Source organism: Scleropages formosus, chromosome 8 (assembly GCF_900964775.1).
Source record: "Scleropages formosus chromosome 8, fSclFor1.1, whole genome shotgun sequence".
NCBI classification, from domain to species: domain Eukaryota; kingdom Metazoa; phylum Chordata; class Actinopteri; order Osteoglossiformes; family Osteoglossidae; genus Scleropages; species Scleropages formosus.
In genome coordinates, this window is record NC_041813.1 from 6,629,092 (window position 1) to 6,654,948 (window position 25,857).

The 25,857-nt window shown below is 51.8% G+C and overlaps 1 protein-coding gene across 1 annotated transcript; it reads left to right on the forward strand.

Moving 5' to 3' along the window:
* Positions 1-953: 953 nt before the first annotated feature.
* Positions 954-19,249, forward strand: LOC108942666 (neurotrypsin). The gene is made up of 14 exons (XM_029253939.1): positions 954-1,561; positions 3,472-3,517; positions 9,468-9,710; positions 10,213-10,351; positions 10,541-10,719; positions 12,365-12,512; positions 13,310-13,488; positions 14,147-14,288; positions 14,780-14,994; positions 15,212-15,353; positions 15,625-15,903; positions 16,244-16,366; positions 16,766-17,046; positions 17,598-19,249. Exons 1-14 carry the CDS (start codon positions 1,436-1,438, stop codon positions 17,915-17,917), a joined length of 2,562 nt encoding a protein of 853 aa, XP_029109772.1. The 5' UTR covers positions 954-1,435; the 3' UTR covers positions 17,918-19,249.
* Positions 19,250-25,857: the final 6,608 nt, after the last annotated feature.

Consider the following 25,857-nt stretch of genomic DNA (forward strand, 5'->3'; position numbering starts at 1 on the left):
TAAGTCACCACGGTGAATAAGGTGTGTGGGCTGGTAACACTACAGAGCTCACTGGAAGTTGCTTTGGAGAAAAGCGTCTGATAGATAAATAAATGAAATGAATAATTTTTCTCCAGTATTGTGCCTTTTCACGCTGTTGCTTTTTGCAAACGAAACGAACGGAGCTCAGATCGGTGAGTTCGTGCCATTCCCGACCCGGGGTCTCACCATGAGGTGGGTAAAAAAAAGTCCCAGCCCCGCTTCACACCGTCCCCCTACCGGCCCTCTTCTGCCTCCCCGTCCACGCGTGGAAACGCGCGGCGTTGCTGTGCACTTTCGGACACGTGTCCCAGTCAATTCGCGCTCCGCGCTCGGCCGTAGGTGCGGCGGCGCGAGCTCGGGACTGGGCGCAGCCCCGCTCACCGCGCGCTCACCGCGCGCTCACGCACCCAACTGCTCAGTCTGAGCTGCCAACTGGTTTCGCCTCATAAACAGCCCGATTGGGGGGGGGGGGGATCGCTCTCTCTCTCACTTTATCTCACTTTAATCGCTCAGACAGCGCTGAAGTAAATGTCGCAAGTGACGGAAGGACAGCAACGGACAAATACGTCGCGCGCGCGGTCATCGCATCGCACCTTTTTTTTTTTTTTTTTTTAAGCGAGGAGGAACGTCGTGGAAAAGATTATATGATGAACGCCGCTTCAAGCCGCCGCAGACCTGCGCGCTTTTCATAGCACTAAAGGAGCCGCCCGCAGTTAATTGAAGAAAAAGGTAAATTCGCAGCTGTGGGCTCCGCAGGGACGGGGATCGCTCTCCCGATCCGATCGTCGGGAACTCGGTGTCACCCTGAGTGTCACACTCGCTGCCCGAGTCCCTCGCCGGGCACCGTCCGTCCATCGGCTCCGATCGGACGGAAAAGTCACGTTTCTCATATGTCCTCCGTGGGGTCGCGAAGGTGGAGGTGCTGAAGCATGCCTGCGAAAGGTGGCTCGACGCGTTCCCACGCGTGTCGTCTAGTATGATCCCCTCTGGAGACGCGCCGAGGACGAAGAGGAGGGGAGTGGAGGAGGAGGAGGGGGGGGGCAGAGTCAGACAGCTGCTCGTTCACAGCGCCGCGCTCCCGCTTGCAGCCCTCCTAAGTCTGGAGAGACTTCCCGACACACACAGAGGGACGTGGAGGTGCGCGTGGATCGCGATGTCACATCGCAGCGGCGCTCGCTCAGAAGAAGCTGTTGAAAGGACCGCACGAAGCCACGTTGGGGGTCTCCGCGCCGGCAACACTGCATTGGACCGGGCTGCTGTCCTGCTGCTGTCCTGCTCGTGGGGCTTCGTCGCCCAGTCTCCCCTCGACCGTCCCATGTGGCAGAGAAGTTCAGAGATGCGAGGGTGGAAGCAGAGCTCAAGTGCCAAGAACAGGGACAGTGGGGTGTGAAGAATGCGTGAGGATCTGGAGTGAATGATACAGAGATACAGTGTCACAGTGATCTGGAGATCCGCTCAAACAGCCAGGATGGATGCAGCTCAAGTGCTCATTTTTGCTCTCATCGTGTCTGCATGTTCTGTGCTACGGATCTCTGCAGAGGTATGTGGTGCAGTTAATCTTTTCCCCATCTGATAAATGCAGCCTATATACAGATAGCAAAGTTACCTCTCGGTCCAAAGTCTCATATCCACCCTCAGTAGCTGAATAGTTTAACAAAAGCTTTGCTTTTTGGCAAGTACTTTTACAGGGCAATTAATTTCAACAGTGTAATTGTTGTGGTATAAATATACAGATTAAATTCTGCAACTTTATAAGGGAGGGAGTGTGGGCTACCCTGACATTTTATTTCTACTGCATTGGTGTATAGAGGAGTAATTATTTACCGGCCCTGGAAGTTATTGCCATTTAGTAGAAGTAATTCAGTTTCAAAAGAAATTGAAAAGGAAGACACACACACACGCTTGCCCCAAGCAGGGTCACGGAGAACCAGAGCCTAATCCAGCAGCACAGGGTGCAAGGCTGGAGGGGGAGGGGACACACCCAGGACAGGACGTCAGTCCATCGCAAGGCACCCCAAGCCGGACTCGAACTCCAGACCCACCAGAGAGCAGGACCCAGCCAAGCCCACTGCGTCACCGCACCCCCTTGAAAAGGAAGAAAAAAGTCCGAATATACAGGGTAATTAAGAAACCCAGAAACCCCGCCCAGCTTTTGGCTGCAGTGACAGAATTTTTCAGCAAATACTAACAGCAACACACAGTGTGTTGGAACAAAGGCAGTGACGATTGTGTGGAAATGTTTTTTTTTACCATACTTCGTAGAGCACATTGGATATCCCACAGCACCAGTTTTTCATGAAATCAGGACCAGTTTAGGGACAATTCAGAATCGGTTTAGAGCCACTTTAGTGCCAATTCAGGACCAATTAAAAATCAGTTAAGGGTCAATACGGCTTCTTTGGTGCCCTAATCAATAAGGTCAGGATGAAGGCATCCCTGGGGGGCGTGGTGGCAGAGTGGGTTGGACTGGGTCCTGCTCTCTCGTGGGTCTGGGGTTCAAGTCCCGCTTAGGGTGCCTTGTGACGGACTGGTGTCTCGTCCTGGGTGTGACCCCTCCCCCCTACAGTCTTGTACCCTATGTTGCCAGGTTAGGCTCCAGCTCCCCGCAACCCCGTATGAGACAAGCAGTTTCAGATGGTGTGTGTTTGTGTGTGAAGGCATCCCATAGGCTACAAAAATGTGTCTTTTCTTTGCATCTCTTTTTGCAAAAGCTGGCATAAATGCCTATATATTTAACATTTGATGGCCTCTTGGATTAATTATAGTGTAATAATTGTTATAATGTAAACAGCAAAATGAAAAATGTATCTTAATACACATAATTCAGTATTTTTGAAAGTTGAGTAAAAACGTGCTTTTTGAAGCATATTTTTTGCTCAGAAAGCTTTTGAATGTCCTCAACATACAGCCTGTACCTCCAGCTGCTGAACTGTAGCACCTGGAAAACCGCAGTAAAGAAAATAAATTAACATCAGGGAAAATAGGAACAGACCACAAACCCAAAGGTTCTGAAAGCCTCAGACGTAACTGACGGAGTTGCCCGTCCATATATGCTTTTCCTCGACACTTTGCCAAATAAAAGCACGCTAGTTATCCTATCTACTGGCTTGCCCTGTCAAGGTATAGTGGAAAAGTGCTTCAAGGCCTGACAAGACCCAACAGGAGTGAACCTGTAGTATTAACCTGCAGTGCAGGAAGATGACAGTTTCAGTTTTTTTCTCGGTCCGAATTTGAGCGCTGACTGGGTCAGGAAGATGGTGTCGGTCGTGTTTGGGCCTGCTGCCCTCCAGCACGCCACCGGGCGACACCGCACCTCCTCGGATTCCATTATGTCTTCCGGTTTCCATTGCTTTATAAGGGAACACGGTGTGGCGATAGGAAACGGTGTGTCATTAGAAACGGAGGATGTGTCTGAGCAAAATTCTATATCTGAAACTGATTTTCTTCCAGCAGGTAATCTCCGAAGACGTTAACACAAACACAGTGCGGAGTGTAGGTGAGTTCATTCTCGGAATATTTATTAATTTGTTCTCCTTCATAATGATTTTGGAGCAGTGCAGCACTGTTGATACAGAGTGCCTGTAATATTTGTACGTGCGTGTCTCTGCCACCCTAGGTTGTGTACAGGTGGTCTCCAACTTACCACGGGGTTACTTTCCACGAAACCCATCATAAGTCAAAAATATCGTAAGTCGAAAATGCATTTAATACGCCTAATGCTGTCACGTGGAACCGAGGGAGCCAGGAAGGCTGGACCCAAGTCCAGGTTCGTTCGTCAGGAATCAAGGGGTCAGGCGAGGTATCGTTGTCGGGGACAGGCGGAGGGTCGGTCGATCGGCGGACGGAGTGAGAGCGAGGATCCAAGGATGTGGTCGGGGGACGGAGCGAAGAGTTGAAAACCGGAGAATGGAGACAGGAAGCAAGTGATGAGGAAAAGCAAAACATGACGCAAGGGAACGGTTGTCTCAGACGAGATTCCGCAAAGGTATGGGAGCCGAGGAAGGTCTTTTAAAGGGTGTATGGTGAGTCAGGTGCTTGGTGATCATCAGGTGCTGTCATTCAAGGTGCGGGCGTGGTCATGACAGTTATGCACCTCTGAGTGACGGACTGGGAGATGCGGATCGCTGTCGCTGCCCAGCATCACGAGAGAGTATAGCACTGCATATTGCTTGAACGGGAAAAAAAGTGAAAAATCAAAGTACAGTTTCTACTGAATGTCTATCGCCAGCTCACCATCGTAAAGTTGAAAAATCGTAAGTCGAAGCATCGCAAGTTGAGGAGCATCTGTATATAAATTGTCCTGAAGTCAGGAACTTAAGTTGGCATAGTTTCACTGCTGGGAGTCCTTTGATGTTCCTGCCAAGGGTAATTGAATTTACTCAACCAGAGCGTGGGGTTCGGGTCTTGGAAGGACGGGGTTCGGTCAGGGTGGGCGAAACCCTGCAGCAGTTCCTTCCCTGTCTGGGAAGAGTTGCTCAGTATAATGCAATAGCATTTTGATGCAAACACATGGTTTGGGGTTCCAGACCCAAATCCTTCCCTTGGTTTGACATTAAAACAGTTGAAATGGATGATACTTTTATCAAAGTGATGGTGAGTCTCTGCTGACTGCTGTTCATCGGCACTTGTCTGCGGCGGCAAGGTTAATGAATTGTTCACTCATAGAAATGCAGCACAGAACCATATTCTGCGAAATGGACACTTTGTCCTTGTTCCTGTCCGCAACGTGATCGGAGTATAGTACGAATTAACATTTGGGAAAAATAACGTTGTCAGACACATCACAGCTTGATAGTTTTTGCAGTACGAATAAGCGCGCCCGAAATCTTCTCGTCAAGGTCAAGCCTTCCTACCCCAAAGTCCAAATGTGATGCAGGTTGGTGTCTTCCCTGTCCACACCTGTCCCGGCCTGCTCATCACGAAGGTTCACCGCGGTCGTTGTGCAGCCGCAGTGGTACAAATGAGGCTAAAATGAATCGAAAGGCGTTATACCACTTGCACTGGGTGTTTTCTAAAACCCGCATTGCCAGTTATCATTGTGGAACTTGTCTTCAGCAAGCGTCCTTCGTGGTAATCTCCAGAAGGGTGGTTGGACATCTAGGGATCAAGGACATTGCCTTGTCTTCACAGCAGTTGCTCTGTGAAAAAAACTGTGCAATATTCATTTTCAGACTAGAAGCAGTGTCTTGAAATCTCCCTTAACTCCAGGTCAGGCTTCTAATGTTAATAAGCTGGTCATGCCGGGTACGTGCTGTGGATGCAGCCGTCCCGGCGGCACTGACGTCATTTACTGGATCACCGCCTGCCATGCTGTTGCTGGGCTTTGCCTGTGCCACCGCGCTTCAGGAGAGCTATTACTGTACTCTGCCGGTGTCTGTCGCAACGGTGGTCCATAAACTGTAGCATCACACTCCGTTTTCCATTGTACTGTTTGCAGCACACTGCTGCGATGCTGGTTGGGAACCGATTCAATTATAGAATGTCAGCTAAGCTCATTTAGAGCTGAGCAGCAGGAGATGCTGGCTGATGGTTCAACGTGTATCAGTGGGACCATTTGCTAGAACCGGGGTGTGATAGTGTGGCAGGATGTCATAGCAGATGATCCCCACTTACCTTGGCCTGTAGGCTTGCGCCCAAAGTATCCTCCCGCTTCCTGCATGCCTCGTTCTTGTGATGGCACACACAGGACCCCCTCACATGGCACGGCAGTGCATGAGCTGTATCAAATATTCATTACACTGTTTGGAATGCCAAGAGGGAAAGGCACTTGCGGTGCTGGGCTATTTGTGCTAAGTAAAAAGGGCATACAGCAGGTGTAAGAAAGGATTTATGGGGGATCTGAGGGGGTCGGTGGCAGTTGGGCATGGTTGTGTTTAAAGGTGGCACCATTGCCTATGTGCGGCACAGACGTTCAGCCTTTCTTTACCCTTCTCATTAACTCTTGCTTGCTGTGCTAAATTGTTATATTCCATTGAATCTGACTAGACAGATCAGGTTCAGTCAGTCAGATACCGACTGGCTCTGCAGAATGAGATTATACGTGAAAGCTCTCAGAGAGGAGTGGCTCGGGCCAAAGAACTGCCAATCCGGCTAATGAGACATAGTATCCCGCTCTGGAATGGAGCGGAACAAGGCCGGCTAGTGTTCCGGCTCGGTGCCGCTCTCTGATATCCGTCTGATGCAGCACTGCCACGATCCCTCTGCGGTCACATCTTGCAGTCACAGCCCTTTGCCTTCAAAACAAACATGTGGGTCAGAAATGGATCGCAAGCGTTGGCTTCGCATGTGACGTCCTGCGTCACTGTGGAATCACCCGTCCTTCATTGAGGGTGAGAGGACTAGGTTGTAAGTGGGAGAGTGTATCTGGATGGTCTGCTGGGAAGTGCCCTCCGTACCTTTTCGGCCAGCCTGCCTCTCCCTGGCTCAGGAGATGAGGATCTGGCACCAGGTACTGCGCTCTGGGAATGATGTCATATGGCTTGCTCTTCATACGGCCTCCATTACATCCCCGATATTTCACGCAATGACGAAAACCAAAGAAGAAAGGCTTCCACACTTCGAAACTGTTCAAAATACTAAAAAACAACTGCAGTTATGCTATTTGGAGCTCTTAAGTGATTTATTACTCCGCTTAATTGTTTTCTATCTGAAGCCTTTGTGAGCCCTGTGCCACACTGACCCTTTGTTAGACTTCATATTTCTGTTTGATTTATTTATTTATTTATTTATTTTACTTTTTCTATATAGGAGGAATGTTTTACTATGTAAAACCCTTCTTCCTGTGAGTTTGTTGTGTACTTTTTGTGCATAGATACAAAGAATGTCGCGCCCAGACTTCCAAAACCAAGACTTGCCGTTGGGTTTCCTCTGCACAGTTTATAAATTCAGTTAAACACACGTGCAAAGCTATAAAAAAATAGTCAAGACTCATTTAAAATGAAGCCTCGGAGTTTCAGTGGAATGCATCTTTCACAACCAGTATACTTTAGCAGCATCTGAACTGCTTTCTTCTTGTTTTCCTCAACATCCTGACTTTACATTCATTCATACATGCATTCTGTGATGCTCTCTATGGTAAGTACTCTTCAGCTGGTTGGAGAATCTTGCAAAAAGTCCTCGAGGCGAAGGACATATAAAACCCTGGCAAATGTTTTGCACATGGGGACTCGTGAGTGTTAGTGGAATTGCGGTTTGTTGAGTTCCCGGACCATGTGCTCATTTGCAGGCCTTCTTACTTCAAAGAGGGTGAACATGAGATGCCGCCCAGAGATTTGCACATTGCCAACATTTTGAAGGAGTGGAAGTAGATACAGTAAACCTGGCAGCCTGCTGCTGTTAGGGAGACGAGGAGCCTTGGTGTCCTGTTCTGGCTCCACACACATCTTCTTGTCCTGGTGCAGCTACGCTGTGAGTGTGGGTAGGGAGCTGGGCTCATGCCCTTTGCTGTCACAAGTTTAGACTGTTGTTCAGCAGCCTACAAGAGTTTCTGAACCAGACCTCCATCGATGCCCCGGTGGCATGCAGCGCAGTCTTGTTGGTCAAACTGCAGGTCCAGGTGTCACGACCTCAGGGAGAGTTCACCAGAGCACCACAGGAAAAGGTCATCAGAGCTAAATCCACATACATGACGAACACCTGCACCTCATTAAAAACACCCTATAAAGGAAGTACACCTCCCTGCAGTAGTTGTGGGATCTCATAAGAAACCTCACCTTTCCTCACACCCAGCATTGTACTTCAGTCCTTGCCAGTCACCCTTCAGATAACGACCCTTGCTCTTCGCACCGTGACCACAAGTCCTCGGACTAAAATCTTCGCCTTTGAACCCCAACTCTTCGACCCTTGCTCTTGAGACCATGACCACGACTCCCCGGACTACGAGCTTCGCCTTTGAACCCCAACTCTTCGGATAACGACTCTTGCTCTTCGCACCATGACCACAACTCCTTGGACCAAAATCTTTGCCTTCGCACCCCAACTCTTTCCATAACAACCCTGCGAACCCCAGCTCTTTGGATAACGACCCTTGCTCTTCACACCATGACCACGACTCCTCAGACTACAAGCTTTGCCTTCGAACCCCAAGTCTTTGGATAACGACCCTTGCTCTTCAGACCATGACCACGATTCCCCGGACTACGAGCTTCGCCTTTGAACCCCAACTCTTTGGATAACGACCCTTCGAACCCCAACTCTTTGGATAACGACCCTTGCTCTTGAGACCATGACCACGACTCCCCGGACTACGAGCTTCGCCTTTGAACCCCAACTCTTCGGATAACGACTCTTGCTCTTCGCACCATGACCACAACTCCTTGGACCGAAATCTTTGCTTTCGCACCCCAACTCTTTCCATAACGACCCTTCGAACCCCAACTCTTTGGATAACGACCCTTGCTCTTCACACCATGACCGTGACTCCTCAGACTACAAGCTTTGCCTTCGAACCCCAAGTCTTTGGATAACGACCCTTGCTCTTCAGACCATGACCACGACTCCTCGGACTACAATCTTCGCCTTTGAACCCGAACTCTTAGGCTTTCAACCCTCGCTCTGCAGATCACGACTACAACGCTTCGGACAACGATCTCCGCGCTTGTGTTCTCACTGACATCTCACTAGAATCATGATACCGGTGTCTCTGTTTTTGTTCCCTGTGCTTCAACTCAGTCACGCCAGTAGCACACCAATGGGTCCTCTCAGAACTTATTACTGATTCTTTTTGCTAATAGAAAAATTTACATTTAAATGTTCAGAGCTGGGTGGGGGTGCGGTGGCGCAGTGGGTTGGACCACAGTCCTACTCTCCGGTGGGTCTGGGGTTCGAGTCCCGCTTGGGGTGCCTTGTGACGGACTGGCGTCCCGTCCTGGGTGTGTCCCCTTCCCCCTCCGGCCTTACGCCCTGTGTTACCGGGTTGGCTCCGGTTCCCCGTGACCCCGTAAGGGACAAGCGGTTCTGACAATGTGTGTGTGTGTGTGTTCAGAGCTGCACTGTGTCACGTTTCTCCGCCGAGCTTCTAATAAAGAAGTTACTTTGCTCAAAGGGATAAGGTTTTTTTTTTTTGTTCACTTTAATTAGTATGGTACATGAATAAAACTATTTCCTGCATACTGGAACATGCAAGGGCGGCATGGTGTGTAGCGCGTCAACCTCACAGCACCTGGGCTGTTTTGGTTTAGGTTTGGATCCAGATCAGTCTGTGTGGTGTTTACATGTTCTTCCCTTGTCAGTATGCACATAGATCACGTAGATCGGTGATGCTAAATTGCCCATGGTGTGGCTACCCTGTGATGGACTGGCTGTATACGACCCGCCAGCCTTGCACCCATTCATTCCAGGATATGATGTGGTCCCCTGCTACCCTGTCCTGATGGATCTTTCATGGCATATGTGATAAGTGTTATATGCTAATGGTTTCACTTGTGTGCGTTTGTGTCTGTCACTAGTCCCACTCTCCTGTTCGGAGGGCTTCACAGAACTCGGCTATTACAATGGATCCGTGTCCCAGACGGACTCGGGTTCAGCCTGCCTCCGCTGGACCGAGTTCCCCGATTACATGCAGCAGTATCCGGGCCGCGGTCTTGGCGATCACAGCTACTGTCGCAACCCCGATCGTGCCTCCAACCCCTGGTGCTTCTACCGCCAGAATTCAGGGGCCATAGGCTGGGCCTATTGCGATTGCCACCAGGGTGAGTCTGTCCATTTGGTGTGTTTTAGCCCATCGTACCTGCATCTTGTTTGAGTGCGCCCGTCTTTCCGAGCCTCGGACTCGTTCTGTAAACCTGCTTGTCAGGCAAGGAGCTGTCTGGCTCCGTCTGTCAATCCGTCGGCTCAGTGCTTGTGTGTGATGCCTTTGGCAATGTTCGGGTAATGAAGGGTGTTGTGCTACCTATGATTTTCTTATCATCTCTCTCTGTCTGTCTTTCTTTTCTCTTTCAAACCATCAGAAAATGTGTGTGTGTGTGTATACGTGCTCATGCTTGCAAGGCATGAATTACATCGACTTGGCGTGATTACCATTATCTGGGGATATAATCATTTCTGTTTAATCCATTGTCTGGCGTTATGTGTTACATCTGTCAAGTCTGCCATGATGTGCCTTGCTGTTATTTCTGTGTGTGCACGTTTTATAGCCATGCTGTACCCAGGGGCAGATCAGTTTCTAATAGCCCTGTGGTCTCCCTTGGCAAGGCGCTGCCAGGCTTGCGGGTGGCACCTCGACAAAAAGTGGTCGTCTGGAAGTGTACCTCAACGGCCAGTGGGGGGCGGTGTGTGACACACACTGGACAGACCGTGATGCCAGTGTCATCTGCAGGCAGTTGGGTCAAGGGTAAGCACCCCTCTACTGACACTAGTCACCTCAAAGTTCACCTGTACGCGTCTTGTTTCTCTGTTTCTGTCTGTCTTCTCGTTGTCTTGCGTTCACGTCTTTCTCTTTGTCACATGTACATTGTATAAAAAACCCAGTGCGCAATGCAAGCCCACACGGGGCAACATTATACCCTGGTTCCCCTCTCAGAGAGATCGGCACAGCCCTGCAGCATTCCTACTTTGGCCCCGGCTCCGGGCTCTTCCACTTTGAGCGCCTTGGCTGCCGTGGCAACGAGAACTCCCTGCTGGAGTGCCGGAACAGGAGGTTCGTCACCGGCGACTGTAACCATGGGAACGAGGCAGGAGTCGTGTGCGCTCCACCCGAAGGTAGGAACCCTTGGAGGTGATGAATTTACCAATGCGCTCGGGTTATGCAGACGGATCGAAACGGCAGAGGGAGCTTAGCGCCAGTTTTTTTTTTTTATAACAGCCGTGTCCGTGCGGCACCTCCGACTCCCAGGTGTCCTCTGCGATCACGCTCCGGTGTTGAGCGTGCCGACGTGGCATGTCCGAGGCCGCTCTACCCTCCCGGTTCGAAATGCACTAAGCAAATCACGGCGCAAAAACGCTCTCCCGGGCCCACAGACCAAACAGAACTTCGCTCCGTCAGCGCGTCCCAAAATCAAGGGAGAAGGAGGAGCAGCACGGGAGCTTAGGAAGGGAAACCACCTGGTATATTTAGCCCAGCTGTGAATAATTCAAGCTGGAACACGAAGAGAGTGAGAGGTATCCGAGTGCAGCAAAACCTCATAGGGGGGGCCCCCTAATCGCGCGGCTTTCACCCAGCCCACCCCACAGAGCGCGGCACAGATGCGACCCGCCCCGCGTCTGATTTTTAACTACATGCACTTCTTCGCCGTCCTGCCTCCTGCATTAAGGACCAGCTGGTCTCAGGCTTGGCTGACCTCACATGAGACCTGTCGCATGCAAGAGCTGAAGATATTCGGCAGGAGAGTCAAACCTTGTTTGCAGAAGCTTACAATATGCAACATACGTACACACACATGCATACAGATACTCATTGAAGACACGGGGATGCATAAGTAGATAAGTCATGCGAATAACTTCATTGGTTTTTCCTCAATGTGCCGAAAAACATATTTCAAGCCTATATATGATATAAAGTCGACGTGTGATATTTCACATAATGTAATAGCGGCTTTGCCCCAATTTGCCCATTTTACAAAACTATAAATATACTTGAATGCGATTTTATTTTAGAAAAGGGATTTCTGAGGAGGCAGATTGTTGATTTGGGCTTTTCGTTAATGACCCATGAGTCCGGATCTGACGTCACTGCGCGAAGAAGGGGTTTGAATACTGGGTCATCTGTCCCCAGACGAAGCGGACGTTGCAAGGTCCACGAGTTCCTCTTTTAACCAATTACTTTTAAAATCAAAAGAAGGAATGTTCCCAGTGCTAGTCCCCTCAGATTTGTTGTAGAAAAGTCAACTCGATATAAATAAGAAACAGACCATCTAGGAAAGGAAGTCTTATTTAGTCTGGGCTGACCGCATGTATTGGAAGTCACTGATCATGCAAAGTTCTCTTGAATAAAAGTTGAATTCTATATTCCAGAAACTCTCTGGGTGCTTAACTGCATCAGAATTATGTTTCAGCATAATGGTCTAAATATGCCTAAAAGAAACAAAGTGCATTTTTCGTTTCCCCATTGTTCCCCAGCTGACTTACAGCAGACACTGGGACAGGAAACCAAGGCGGTCTGGACTCTGGAGTCAATAAAACAAAGTGTGACAAGTCCAGAACCTTAGACGCTCTGACATATCGCCTGCGATATTTTAACTGACACACTTAACCGTTTTTTTTCCCTTAAAGTGCTCTCATGTGCGGTAACGTCATCGGAGCATTTTGCTCGGTTGTAAGCGTTTCCATGGAAACATATGCTGCGAGACGCAGAGGAAATCCCCGCGGTCCAGTCAGACGATTACGGGTGTCACCTTCTTTGGCTCAGGCAACGGCGCCCCCCTGAGGCTAGCGGGCGGCCTGGAGGACTTTGAGGGCCGTGTGGAGGTGTACCGTAACGGGCGCTGGGGCACCATCTGCGACGACCGGTGGGACGACATCGACGCCGAGGTGGTCTGTCGCCAGCTGGGTCTCGGGTACGTGTTGTGCCTTTTCCGGTGCTCGGAGGATTGCCCTGATTTCATACGTTGTTGAGGTCGGGTCTGCGTCCACCGCAGGATGTAATCCGACTCACACCCCCCCTTCAGGAGACCATTCACTGTTGCTGCATTAACGCGGAGGAGGAGGAGTGGGAAATAAATATTTGATGGGGAGCAGAAGCTGCTGATGTGCTTCTCACTGCTGCTTTCGGCCCACTAGGCCCTGGGGTTGAGGACTGAGAGCTGGAGTGTTACGGGACAGCTCACGGGGGGGGGGGGGGAGGATACACCAAACATGTTCACAATCACAGACAAGTACACATCTAATTAGGTTTTTGTGTCCTGGTGCGAGAAGGGGGGTGGCGCAGCGGGCTTGGCCAGGTCCTGCTCTGTGGTGGGTCTGGGGTTCGAGTCCCGCTTGGGGTGCCTTACGATGGACTGGCGTCCCGTCCTGGGTGTGTCCCCTCCAGCCTTGCGCCCTTTGTTGCCGGGTTAGGCTCCGGTTCGCCGCGACCCCGTATGGGACAAGCAATTGCAGATGATGTGTGTGTGTCCTGGTGCTGATATAAGTGTTTAGCGAGAGTAAGAAGTGACCAGTAGAGATACTGCTACTCGCAAAATGAAGATTGGACCCGTTTGTCCCATTTTTAGTAGCACAGTGCAAAGCTGCTGGCTTTGGACCCAAAGGTCGCAGGATCCGACTCCGGCTGCGGTTCCCTCGAGCGAGGTACTTGTTCGCATCGCGGGACGGGAAAGCGGCAGGCGGCGCGTGACTCCTGCTCGTTTGCTTGCAGGGGCATCCCCAAGGCGTGGTCGTGGGCTCACTTCGGGCCGGGCGAGGGCCCCATCCTGCTGAACAACGTGCAGTGCACGGGCAACGAACTGTCCCTGGAGGAGTGTCCCCACAGTGGCTGGGAGCAGCACAGCTGTGACCACATGGAGGATGCGGGGGTGTCCTGCAACCCTTACACTAGTATGCCCCGCCCACCCGTTCATACACGTCTTCGCTGGCCCCGCCTGGTCCACGGCCGCCTCCACGCCCCTCGCTCTCTGCTCTTGTGGGGTTGGGCTCATCGTCGCCAATGTGGCACCGCAAGCAAGACTGCTTGTGAAACGCTCATTAGTTATGCGACCGGGGGCAGCCGGCAACATAGTGCTGTGCTTTTGCACCCACGGTTCGAATCCCACCTCCAGCTGTCGGACCCCTGAGCAAGGTACTCACCCTAAATTGCTCCAGTAAAAATGACCCAGCTGAATAAATGGGTAAATAGTTGTAAGTTATAGGGGGCGCGGTGGCGCAGTGGGTTGGACCGGGTCCTGCTCTCCGGTGGGTCTGGGGTTCGAGTCCCGCTTGGGGTGCCTTGTGACGGACCGGCGTCCCGTCCTGGGTGTGTCCCCTCCCCCTCCGGCCTTACGCCCTGTGTTGCCGGGATAGGCTCCGGTCCCCCCCGACCCTGTATGGGACAGGCGGTTCCGAAAATCTGTGTGTGTGTGTGTAGTTGTAAGTTGCTTCGGAGAGAAGCGTCAGATAAATGTACATGCGATAAAACCACAAACGCACACTTCATTCAGCCGGTGCTCTTGCTGTCTGTTTCCCACCTCTAATTTTCGGATGCGCGTGCGTCTTGCAGACGGGGTGCTGCGGCTTGTCGGTGCCGACGGTCCTTGGGAAGGCAGGGTGGAGGTGTATCACTCGGGCGACTGGGGCACCGTGTGCGACGACAACTGGACCGAGCAGCACGCCCAGGTGGTGTGTCGGCAGCTGGGATTCAGGTGAGGCCGCGAGCTCCCCTACTTTGGAGTCTCCTCCGGAAGCCCTGCAGAAGACGGGACCTTCTGCTTCCGACACGCGCAGCCACCTCTCCCGGATACGCGCGTCGTGTCCGTACTCGCTCGGCCTTCGCGTAACGCCACCCCAGGGGGCGGACGTTACATCGTACCAGATTGACGACACCTAACGTGAAGGCAATGCGTAATATTTCAAAGCTTCTAAACGAAACGTCCGGCTGGTTTGGTGGTGATCATTTTAAATCGCGTTTCCGCACGCCGGCCGAGCGTTTTTCCGCGTCGCGCGAAAGGTTTTCTCCGAATAAGAACGTTTGAAAGGGTGTGATTTGCCGCTGATCAGCTGTAGCGTGGGATTTTGGATGTAGGTTATTATGCTTATTATACGAGGCGTAACACCTCCAGCATTATCTCTTGTTTCGCCTTCCGGGAGATAATTGTCGGTTCCCGGCTCTGTGATTCCTGCGTGTGGCCAACAGGGGGCGAGCAGAGCTGGCCCCGGACGGTGCCTACGGCGAGGGTGCCGGCTTTATTCTGCTGGACGAGGTGCGGTGCGAAGGGTCGGAGGCCTCGCTGCTGGACTGCGGTCATGCCGAATGGGGCCGACACGACTGCTCGCACGGCGAGGACGTGGGGGTGCGCTGCGAGCGGGGCGGCGACGGCAACGTGGTCCCCGAGGTGCCGCCGGCCGCAGGTACGCGGTGGGGCAGGGAATCCAGCACAGGTTGAGAAGTCAGAGCTGAGGATGGAGACCGTGCTCCGATGCTGTAAATCTCAGTCTCTCTATTCTTCATGTGAAGGATGCTGGAACAACGGTGGTGAAAATGCATCTGTCTGTATAATGTAAAAGCAATGTGTGTGTGTGTGTGTGTGTGTGTGTGCTCTCACTTGCACATGTGCATCGACTCCAGGACCCCTGGTCCGCCTGGTCGCCGGCGAGACCCGCAGGGAGGGCCGGGTGGAGGTGTTCCTGAACGGCCAGTGGGGCAGCGTCTGCGATGACGGGTGGGATGACCTCAACGCCGCCGTGGTCTGCAGGCAGCTGGGATTTGTGTAGGTCCCGGTTCTTTACTCCCTCCCAAGTGCGGCCGACGCTCCCTTTTAAAAATTCTCATCCGTCCGGCCGCCGTAAGTAAAACCGCGCGCGTCGGCGACGGCTCGTTCCCGGGGGACCCTCGGCTTTCGCGGCCCGAATGAAAGACGGCTGCGAAGATGAGCGAGTCTCGCTGTCGCGCCCGTAAGTGTGTCAGCGCGGACCTGGGTCCGCGTGATCCGGACCCCGCCATCCCCGCTCTCCCACTGTCCCCACGTCGTTGGCTTTCAGGGGCGTCTCCAAGGCCCGTTCCCTCGCCTACTTCGGCGAGGGCCGGGGGCCCATCCACCTGGATAACGTGAGATGTTCCGGAAAGGAGGCCGCTTTGGGGGAGTGCCCAGCCGAGGGACCGGGGACCCACGACTGCCGGCACAGCGAAGACGCAGGGGTCATTTGCGACTATGCGCCAGAGCCCGTGCGGGACGTCGCCGCGGCAACCCAGTCCTGCGGTCTGAGGCCCAATATGCAGCGGCGCAGGAGGAGGATCGTCGGAGGGGATAAATCGTTCAGGTGCAACGTCAGCAAACACCCACATGCTGTTTATATGCACACACCCACACACACACACACACAAGCTCACCCTGGAAATTTTTCAGGAGATCAACTCTTTGCTGAGGGGAAGTTTCATGCCGGTCCACCCCTCTCGTACGAAGTGGACGAGCGCATGTCTAACTTTCGTTTTTACTGTGACGGGGGGTGCGCGGGGTCTGGGGTTCGAGTCCCGCTTGGGGTGCCTTGCGACGGACTGGCATCCCGTGTTGCCGGGTTAGGCTCTGGCACTGTGTGTGTGTGTCCGCTGTGACGTCGCTGCTGTCCCTAAATCCGTCCTTCCCTATCCGTCTTCTCGCAGAGGGGACTGGCCGTGGCAGGTATCCCTGTGGCTCAAGTCGCAGTCCAAAGGGAACCACCCCCTGTGTGGTGCCACGCTCATCAACTCCTGCTGGGTCCTCACCGCTGCCCACTGCTTCAAGAGGTAAGCGGGAGATGCCTCGTGGTCAAAGGCTCCGAATTACAGCCCTAAGCTCGGTCTTCTCGGTCCATCCTAAATCGAGGTGCGTCTCCCAGCTCTCGCGCGCGCACTTTTCTCCCCGCACGACGCTCCTCTCTGTTCGTAACCCGTCTCGCTCACGTCCCGTCGCTTCCGTCTCGTTCGGCCTAAAACCCCGTTCGCGTTGGCACGTGGCATCGCGGTCGTTTCTGCCAAAAATGTCTCACCGCTGTTATTCCCCCTCCGAAGCTTGGCACGGAAAATAGATTCTCCTTCAGTCTGGCGTGTTACAGTGTGTCTTTTGCGTACCTGTTTGATGTTTTTCGGCCAGAATCTAAATATTTGCTGGCGGTAAGGGGCTGACCTCTACGGCACCGCCCTCAGGTTCGGCGGCGATCCCTCTCGCTACGTTCTGCGACTCGGCGACTACCACACCGAGGAGCGCGATGACTTCGAGCGCAGCCTGTCCCCGCATCGCATCGTAGTTCACGGAAAGTACCAGAGCCAGGGCTGGGAGTACGATATCGCTCTGCTCCGGCTGCGTGGCGCCGAGGGCAACTGCGTGGCCTTCAACCCCCACACCAACGCCGCCTGCCTCCCCGGCCCCGGGGGCAAGCGGCGCGAGAGGCCGGCAGCTTGCGTCATCACCGGATGGGGCGTCACAGGTGGGATGACCCCGCAGCACGCCGAGTCTTTCCCGCCGAAGCACGTACCTGTATCCTTCTCGTGCCACGTTTCGTACGTGATCGGTCAGCTGAACTCCAAATACAGCTGGCCCCTTACATAAAACCTTGCAGCGAAAAACTTCACGCTGAACGTTTTCGAGAAGTGTTTGAAAAAAGATATATATATTTGGGGGGCGTGGTGGCGCAGCGGGTTGGACCGGGTCCTGCTCTCCGGTGGGTCTGGGGTTCGAGTCCCACTTGGGGTGCCTTGCGATGGACTGGCGTCCCGTCCTGGGTGCGTCCCCTCCGACCTCGCGCCCTGCGTTGCCGGGTTAGGCTCCGGTTTGCCACGACCCCATATGGGACAAGTGGTTTCAGATGACGGTGTGTGTTTCTGGGTTTTCCGTTTCAATCCCTCCCTTTTTGACTCTTTTCAGAGCACAGCACTGCAAGATAAGTAATAGACCTTCGTCTTGCTGTTCCCCCCCATGAAATTCCCCTCTTTCCTCATGCCTCTCTCCCCATGTCACCCCCTTCCTCTCTCCCCCCAGACTCAGAGTACTCCCGCACCCTGCTCCAGGCATGGGTGCCCATCCTGCCCTCGTGGAGGTGCAAGAAGCGCTACGGCGAGCGCTTCACCGGCCGCATGCTGTGTGCCGGTAGCCTGTCGGCCCACCGCCGAGCGGACAGCTGCCAGGGAGACAGCGGGGGCCCGCTGGTGTGCCAGGACGAGAGGGGGCGCTGGGTCCTTACCGGGGTTATTTCCTGGGGCCACGGCTGCGGACATCCCTCCTACCCCGGAGTGTACACGCGCGTCAGCAGGTTCCTGCGCTGGATCCAGCAGGTCACACACAACAAAACCAAGATATGAGCCACCACCGGTCAAGGGTGGTCCTGGAAGGGAGGGGGGGCTTCAGTGGAAAGATAATCCACGAAATCATTCAACGTTTGACATCGTGTTCCGTATCAAAGTCCATCGCGGGGCTCTGGCTCCAGTCTTTGCGGTCCTGTGCCCAAACCTGAACAGACTGACCATTTCCGAGTTTCTCTAAACCTTTCCTTCGCGTCGCCAGCGGTCCCCGAAATGGCCGCACCCGGCGTACACATATCAGCAGAAGAAATGTAAAGTTTAAAAAGGCTGTGTAAAAAAAAAAAAAAAAAAAAAAAAAAAGCAGAGGAAAATCGCACTAAAATGACTGACCGGTTTTCATATTTATTCTTAAATGGCCCTAACTGGACTTAAGGGTGACCTAGTATAGCTGTGATGGGAGACTTCCTTCAATACCCTCACTGCTGGTTAGGAGGACAGTTCACCTTCAGCGAGGAGTCTCGGAGAACTTTATTATGCCTTATAAACATTCCACGTCTGCATGTATTTGTGCCTTTTGTGTCCGGTCTGTTTGCCTTCCCTTCTCCAAGGCCCTGAAGGAGCTGTGGCATTGACTCTCCCATTGACTTGGGCTGCCAGTGTCAATGGACCCAGGTCCAGGGGAGCGCGCTCTCAAATCAGTGCAGCTGCTCTCTTTCGGTGACGCAAAGACCCTACAGCTCACCGTGTAAAGGGATCAGCTGCGGTCTTTTCTTGTCATTCTGTTGTCATTTTCCATGCGCTCTGGAAAGGGGGAAAAAAAAAAAAATGCATGTATACGACCGGCATTTTTCCAGCATGAGTCGACTCCGGTGATTGATAGCCCCGGAAAGAGCGTCGCACGTGTAACGTAAGCCCCCGTTTGGCAGAAACGCTCAACGTGAACCCTGTAGTCTCCAACTTTGTATGAATCCAAGTGAGAATCGTGTGACTCCTGGTGAAGCACTAGCCAGGCTGCGAATTCCAGGACTCTGTTGCACTATAGGCCCTTTGCTGATTCCTTCTGCACCTTCTGCAGCTTTTGATGGAGTGCCAGTAAGTCCAGGGGGTGCGGCACCGTGTCAACAAAGTGGGCTGGCCACACCCTGTCTGATTCCAGGCCCGGTCCAGGGGCAGAGCCGTAAACCTTTCTCCGGGACCAGCCGAGTCACATTTACCCGTATAACAGCTAAAAGTGACTGCCTCGCAAAGAAATTCACGCGCAGAAAGTCAGAATCCGAAAACAGGAAAGAAATTGCCCGAGAAATCCATAAGAAGCCCAGGAGCGTATTGAATGTATGGGGGCAGCAGGCAGTGCAGACTTGTTGCTCGAAGGTTGTCGGTTCAAATCCCCCTCCCGACTATTGCTGTTGTACTCTCGAGCAAGGTACTTACCCCGAACTGCTCTGGTAAAATATCTAGCTGCATAGGAGGGTCAAATATCGTAAGTGGCTGCGGTTAAAGGCATAACCAACAAACTAATGATATTAAATGCATAAATGAGAACATTGAGTTTCTAGCAGGAGCTTCTTATCGAGGGCAGAATATAGTTAGTAGGTTACTTGTCCGGTTTCAAAATCTTTCGAAAACCTGCCAACGAGTTATGATGGAATTAAGCATGCTGAGATATTAGATATGATAGAGTTGTCAGTTACTTGTGCGGAATTCATTTTGCTGCGCTGGTAGTGTCACAGTGTCTGTAACGCAAGGGATGGCCAACTGTTAACGCTGGAAGTTTTCCGTAGGCGTACTAATAGTCACTGGAATTCAGAATGTGGAAAGAGTGCTAGGTAATATGGTACAGGAGGTAGGTAATATAGGCATCTTCATGTACTGTACTTGGCTCTTTGTGTCTTTACTATGGGTCTTGCTCTCCGGTGGGTCTGGGGTTCGAATCCCGCTTGGGGTGCCTTGCGATGGACTGGCGTTCCGTCCAGGGTGCGTCCCCTCCCCCTCCGGCCTTACGCCCTGTGTTGCCGGGTTAGGCTCCGGCTCGCCGCGACCCCGCCCGGGACAAGCGGCCTCAGTCAACGCGCGTGTGTCTATATTCGCTGTTCAGTGGAAAAACATCTTCGTGCTCAAGGTGACTGATCTTTGACAAGGGACCATTTCTTGGGATGAAATTTGTGCTTACCTCTTCAAAGGACTAATAAAGAATCTATACAGGGGAGACCAAATATATTCACCCCAAAGCCTCACTGGACTGTCTTTCTATAGAGAGGAGTCAGGGAGGAGTTGCTGTTCACATCTTGTCCAGCAGGTGTCGCTACAGTTCGCTTCTCACAGGTGCTGCCAATACTGTAAATCATCTTAAAATCTCGTGCGTGCATTTGATTTCATTGTAACTTATGTTTTGTATCTTTCTTGACTTATGTAAAGAGGCATGATGCAGACTTTGAAATGTGCCTCTCTCCCTTTTAGCCCCCAGAATGGGGAGCTGGTTACGCTCACGCCGAGTACCTGTCATCGCCGTAACTAACGCATGTAGAGTTTTTGCGTATTGTTCCGAATGTTTGCGTGGCTTGTTCTCTGCCACCTTCTTGTTCGCTCTGTTTGAGTGTGTCCGGTGGCTTTGGTAAGGGCTCGTGCGAATGCGCAAGTGGGAGGCAAAGCAGAAAGAAAAGATTTCATTCCCAATTATGTGTAAAGACAGCTCCCACACGGTGCTCCCGGAGACGTATCGCTGTGTTATTTCGATGCGGCACATCAAAGGCGTCTGCCATGGGGTTTCCTCAACAGATACTTGGACACGAGCAGAAGCGGGACGGTGATGAAGACGCTCCAGGAGAACCCTCGCGGTGCTCTCGGCCCACCCAGGCTCTGCCAGTCATCTGCAACTCTTCCTGTTGGTGGCACCTTCACGTGTATTTATTTAGCAGACGCTTTTCTCCAAAGCGACTTCGAGTGAACTCTGTGTAGTGTTATGAGCCCACACTGGGTCACTCATCCATACATCAGTGGAACACGCTCTCCGTCACTCGCACACTATGGGTGAAGCTGAACAGCATGTCTTTGGAGTGTGGGAGGAAACCAGAGCACCCAGGGGAAACCCACACAGACATGGGGAGAACATGCAAACTCCACACAGACTGAGCGGGTGTCAAACCCACGTCCTCTCGCACCACCCAGACGCTGTGAGACAGCAGCGCTACTCGCTGTGCCACCACCCCGGCAATGGGGGGGGTGCGGCTCGGGATTGTGTTCGCTTCCTTCCCAAAACAGTCTTCCCCCGCTCTCCTGCTTCAGCCTCCAGCTCCACGTCCGGTCCTAGAAGAACCCAGACAGGAAGCAGGAGGAAGGGCTTTGGAATCCAGACCTCGTCCCCGCTTTTCTCCTGCTCTCAAAGGACCGGCCTGCTGGAAAGGCTCCAGCAACACCTTGCGGCACGCCAAGACCGAGCCTTCAACCGTGACTGGATTATCCCTTCTGCGGCAGAGAAACTGTCAAGCGCTCCGACGCCGACGGGCTGCATAGCTAGCGCGGGGAGAGAGGCGGTTTTGGCGCTCTCTGCGGGCTCGCCGCTTCGTACTCTAAATGTGGAGCACGTTCCTTTCCACTTTGAGACGGTGCCATCGGTGCGCTGCCATGTGGGCGGACGCAGCAGCCCGAGGGCCAGTGAACTTGCGAGCTGCGCTTTGGTCTCAGCCCAGGCTGCGCGCCACGCTGTGACACCAACTGTCTTCATGTGCCGCGGCGTTTGTAATCGGTGCGGCCACACGCCACGAATCTGATTACCCTGGCTTTGAGGCACGCTTTCACTGTTTCCACGTGAGGATGGTGCCAGTAGAAGGGATTGTACTGCTGGTAATGCAGTCTTGCTGTAGTTGAAACACGTTAAGGTCTCCGGGCTTGTCCCGGCTGCGAAATAACTCGGCGTCGGTGAACCTGTTCTTTAGAAAAGGTTTTAGCGAATCATTTTATTCCTTCGATTATATTTCATTTAGTCTCCTTAGTACCGAACAACCGCCCAGCAAAAAAACATTAGAGGAATACCATCAGAGACTAAGGATACCTTCTGATGTCAAAACTCAGCAAAGGTTATGGAGAGACAGGTGCTTTCTCTTTACCAGCAAACAACCGAGGGTGCAGAGACTTCTGTCTTTGAAAGGCCCGGCTGTAAAAGAAGCGCTTGGTTATCTACTGTCAGAACCGCATTTTCTCCAGGTTAAAATTCTCGATCCCCTGCCTAAAAGCATGCAACACTGATTCTGCAGGATGGTAAGTAACTAAACGGGCTTCGTGGCGGAACAGCGAGTAGCACCGCTGTCTCGCAGCGCCTGGATGGTGAGAGAGGACGTGGGTTCGAGCTCCACTCAGTCTGTGTGGAGTTTGCATGTTCTCCCTTTGGGCGCTCTGGTTTCCTCCCACACTCCGAAGACATGCTGTTCAGGTTCACCCCATAGTGTGTGAGTGACAGAGAGAGAGAGAGTGTGTTCCACTGATGTATGGATGAGCGACCCAGTGTAAGTAGTGTACGTAGCGGTGTAAGTTACCCTGGTGAATAAGGTGTGTGGGCTGATGGCACTACATAGAGTTCATTGGAAGTCGCTTTGGAGAAAAGCATCTGCTAAGTAAATAAATGTAAGTATTGTGGATTTCAGGGGATAACCACAGTGAGGTACCCAAGCAGGGATGAGAGCTGGAAATATGAGGACAGCTGATCTACTCAACTTGGACCCCGTTTACATAAAACGTCCTCTTCACACCTACAGGAAAGCTGTTGTATTTCTCTAGTGCCTCTGTACGACAGTGAGAGACCTAAATGTCATCTTGAACTGATATCATCCGATGAGAGGTTGTAACAATAAGCGGGATGAATTGTTCCTAATGCTGTCTGGGTGATCAGAAGTTCATTTTATCCTCATTTGTCCCGATATAAGCGTAATGATGCCCATAGTGTGTGACCGAGGGACAAAGAAGAACGCATTTTCCTTCTCCAGGAAGAAAAACGGCCACAAGCATGGATTCCAGACGCCTTCCTTCCAAACTCCTTGGCTTTATGACAGCATTTTCTGAACAGCCCTTTGAAACATTTCATTCATTTTGGGTGTATATTTAGACCACTGGCAACTGCTGAATCCTGGATCGGTGCACTGTTTTGCATTGGCAGCCTGTGAAAACAATGGCAGATGCTTTAAAGCGGGGTGAGGTTGGTGGGGAGGGATGGAAAAAAAAAAAAAAAACATTCCACTATAGAGAAAGTGAAAAAGACAACGAATCACATCCAGGACCTTCTAATTGTTGCTCAAAAATACGGATCTCGAAAGCACATTGCTCTGCAGTTTGCTGTTGTGAGAGGCGCGTACTGTTTGAAAAGCTGCGGTAAATTCGTTCTGCGTATTATAACAAGTCTTCATAACCTGGTAGTAAGACCCTAATCTAATGAACTCAAGCCTAAGCGGTTATTTAACTATTCCCCCAACTACCTTCGAGGAATACCGTGACGACAGAAGAAGCACTGACAAATCCAGGGACGTATATAACAATTTCCCATAAATTAAGATTGCTGCCACGTGACCCCATTGAGGGCTTGTTTAAACGGCATGCGTTCCTCCAACGGGGACGCGGTCGTGCAGCGGGTTTGACCGGGTCCTGCTCTCCAGTGGGTCTAGGGTTTGAGTCCCGCTTGGAGTGCCTTGCGACGGACTGGCGTCCTGTCCTGGGTGCGTCCCCTCCCCCCTCCGGCCTTGCACCCTGTGTTGCCGGGTTGGGCTCCGGCTCCCCGCGACCCCATGTGGGACAAGCGGTTTCAGACGATGTGTGTGCGGTTCCTCCAAGAAACCGATGTTACAGGTTCAGTTAGAAGGCACTGTAACACTGCCAACATGGTGACCGAGCTGTCCCTCAACCCCTGCTAACCTGATTGTCTCAGATGAGCTACTGGGAGAAAACTTTTCAGCCTAATACCACATTTCAGAACCGCTTGTCCCGTACAGGGTCGCGGGAAACTGGAGCCTAACCCAACAACTCAGGGCGTAAGGGGACACACCCAGGACGGGACGCCAGTCCGTCACAAGGCACCCCAAGCGGGACTCGAACCCCAGACCCACCGGAGAGCAGGACCCTGGACCAACCCACTGTGTCACTGCGCCCCCTCTGACAGTTCAGTGTATCTCAATTTCTATTTTTTGGTACAGAAATGGTGAAGTACATAGGAGTGGTGTAAAATATAGGCTAATAGTTCTAGATATTTCTAAGTAAGTTGCACTCATAGTTGGTGCAGTGAACATGGAGATGCTGCTGTGGTTGCAAGCCATCATGAATAAGAGCCCAGCAGTGTCGCGCTGTCTTAAAACTTATTGACTGTCCTACAACTGCGGAGCAAAAAAATGTGTCAAGCTTGGACACACCAATTAAATATTATTTTTTCCCTAAACTATAAAGAGGACTTTAAGTTCAATCACTTTGTTTAGTTCTGGCTCCAACGCAGTGGAATGACCTCCCTCCGAACTGCATTTCCATACTCCAAATGTCTCTCGGTGTTCAAGAAGGGTCTCAGAACTGTTTCGGACTCACTTCTCCCCGATCTCCTATGTACTCAGTAATGTGTATTCTGTTCAATTTAAAATGGTAATAAAAAAACTTATATGCACTTAAGGGGTAGCTGGTGGTGTTGTGTTTAGAGTGGCTGCCTTTGGCTCAGAAGGTTGCTGGTTTGATCCCTACCTCCAGCCCATAGTTCCTTTGGGCAAAGTGCTTTCTCTACAATTGCTCCAGTACTTTTGCCCAGCTGTGTGTGCCTGAGTACCTAGTGGTGGCCCTACCATGGACTGCCGTTCTGTCCGGGGTGTGCACCTAGTGTCTCTGGGATAGGCTCCGGCTCACGATGACCCTGCTTGGGACAAGCAATTACTGAAATTGATTGGTTGGTATAGGGAGCATATTGTGATAAATGATAAATTTTACTCAAGAGTCACATGTCTGCATCTGTCAGTCAGGTCTGTGTCGGTATTTCTAAGGAATGCACTTTTTGTATTGTTCTCAAAGATATATGCCACTTCGGAGGAAAACTTCTGCTAAACAAATAAATGTAAACGTAGTTTATGATTTATTTAAGAGATTCTCAGAGGAAATCCATATGTTTGGAAAGATCGTACTGTTAGTCTTCACAAGAAATCTAGCTACGACTTCTTTTCGGCAATCACTAAAGCGACATGCACTCTGTGATATCACACAAGGGCCACACATATGTTCCTGTGAGCCAGTGCAAAAGAGGAGGTGGTTTGTTCTCCTTCACTGTGGAGCTGGTGCTCTTCGGAGCTCAAGACTCACAGTTGTGGCTGTTTCGAGAGCCCGGACCCCCCCGGAGCTGGCCAGCTGTTCATCATTCGACAGGAGAAACCTGCTTGGCTGAGGAGCCTACGCTCCCCACCGCACAGTGCACGAGCAGTGCCGCGCATCACCTCTCCGATGCTGGTGTCTAACCTGTGGCTGTGTTTCAGAATTGATCCATGCTTTGTGAATACCGTAATCCATAAATGCAGGAGCACTACACGTAAGCTTGCCTGGGTCAATGTATGCTTGTACTATATAGCCTGAAAGAAAAACATATTACCCAAGCTTTTGCTTGGCTTTCCTCAAAAGGTCTATGTTGTACATTACCTGCATACATCTTACGTTTTCTGTCCCTTTCCAGATGCACACACTGGCTACTCAGGTCTGAGTCTGACAGCCCTCCTAGTGTAACCCTAATCCTAACCCTAACCTTCTTAGTGTAACCCTAACCCTCCTAGTGTAAGCCTAACCCTAACCCTCCTAGTGTAACCCTAACTCTCCTAGTATAAGCTTAACCCTCCTAGTGTAACCCTAACCCTCCTAGTGTAACCCTAACCCTTCTAGTGTAAGCCTAACTCTCCTAGAGTAACCATAACCCTCCTAGTGTAACCTTAATCCTAACCCTAGCCCTCCTAGTGTAACCCTAACCCTCCTAGTGTAACCCTAACCCTTCTAGTGTAAGCCTAACT